Here is a 1,244-nt window from a genome sequence, read left to right as displayed (position 1 = left end):
TCTGGCAATTCTTTATGGCCCATCAGATGGTTGACTTGGTAAATATTTCATATGAATTTAAATTCTGTCTTTGATGATTGCAAATGTTTATGGCTCCTCAAGATTCCAATTTGCAGCTCCAGATCCACACAATAGCAAAAGGCCTTCCTACTTCTCTCTCCCCAGCAGAGGCTCTGCACAGGGGCCAACCCTGACCCTCAGCTCACACAAGAACTGGCAATTCCTCCGCAAGAAAAAAATATCTGGTGATCCAAAGATCATTTGTATACAGTTTCCCTCTATTTTTTTTTTTAAAGATAAAACACAAGTCAAATTTATTATTAGATTTTTCCACAGTCAGCAATGGTGGTCTTCTTGCTGGTCTTGCCATTCCTGGACCCAAAGCGCTCCACGGCTTCCGCAATATTCATGCCCTCTTTCACCTTGCCAAAGACCACACGCTTGCCATCCAACCACTCAGTCTTGGCAGTGCAGATGAAAAACTGGGAACCGTTTGTGTTGGGGCCAGCATTTACCATGGAAAAGATGCCAGGACCCGTACGCTTCAGGAGGAAATTCTCATCATCAAATTTCTCCTCATAGATGGACTTGCCACCAGTGCCATTATGGCGTGTGAAGTCACCACCCTGGCACATAAATCCTGGAATTATTCTGTGAAAGCAGGAACCTTTATAACCAAAGCCTTTCTCCCCAGTGCTCAGAGCACAAAAGTTTTCTGCTGTCTTTGGAACTTTGTCTGCAAACAGCTCCAGTCTGTTAATATAACTTTATGGATTGGATGAGCAGTCACTTCGTGGTTTCCAGGTCCCTTACCTCGAAGGAGACGTGGCCCAAGTGCTCGCCATCGACGGCGATGTCAAAGAACACAGTAGGGTTGACCATGGTCGGGCAGCACAGGAGGTTCTGGGGTGGCGGCGTCTGCCTCCCTCTCTATAATTTTATTCCACCTAGTCCTTGTTGATTCTGTAGATTTCTGAAACCTTTTAACACTACAATTTTGCAACTTATCCACCTTCACATTGCTATAGTAGGAGTATTGGCTTACTGTAACCTACTACGTCCTACTTAGAACATAAAATCAGGACTCCAAATATTTATTTTAAAAAGTAAAGTTTTTTTTTTTAAAGAATCAATCCAAGAAATTTTTGCAACAAAGAATAGAGCTTCTGGAGCTTTAATTTAATTTGACAAACATTTATCGATTATCTGCTGGTCACAAACACCATATCATGTGCTGTGGAATT

The 1,244-nt window shown here is 42.4% G+C and overlaps 1 protein-coding gene across 1 annotated transcript; it reads right to left on the bottom strand.

Moving 5' to 3' along the window:
• Positions 1–320: 320 nt before the first annotated feature.
• On the bottom strand, positions 321–915 carry LOC309827430 (peptidyl-prolyl cis-trans isomerase A-like; the record flags this gene model as incomplete). Its single annotated transcript, XM_082662059.1, has 2 exons — positions 814–915; positions 321–746 (listed from the first exon to the last, which is right to left on the bottom strand). Exons 1-2 carry the CDS (start codon positions 880–882, stop codon positions 321–323), a joined length of 495 nt encoding a protein of 164 aa, XP_082518185.1. The 5' UTR covers positions 883–915.
• Positions 916–1,244: the final 329 nt, after the last annotated feature.

The sequence above is a fragment of the Grampus griseus genome, assembly GCF_964374135.1.
Source record: "Grampus griseus genome assembly, chromosome: 9".
In the NCBI taxonomy this organism is placed as follows: domain Eukaryota; kingdom Metazoa; phylum Chordata; class Mammalia; order Artiodactyla; family Delphinidae; genus Grampus; species Grampus griseus.
The sequence above is the reverse complement of the archived record's forward strand: the minus strand, read 5'-3'. Positions and strand labels throughout refer to the sequence as shown.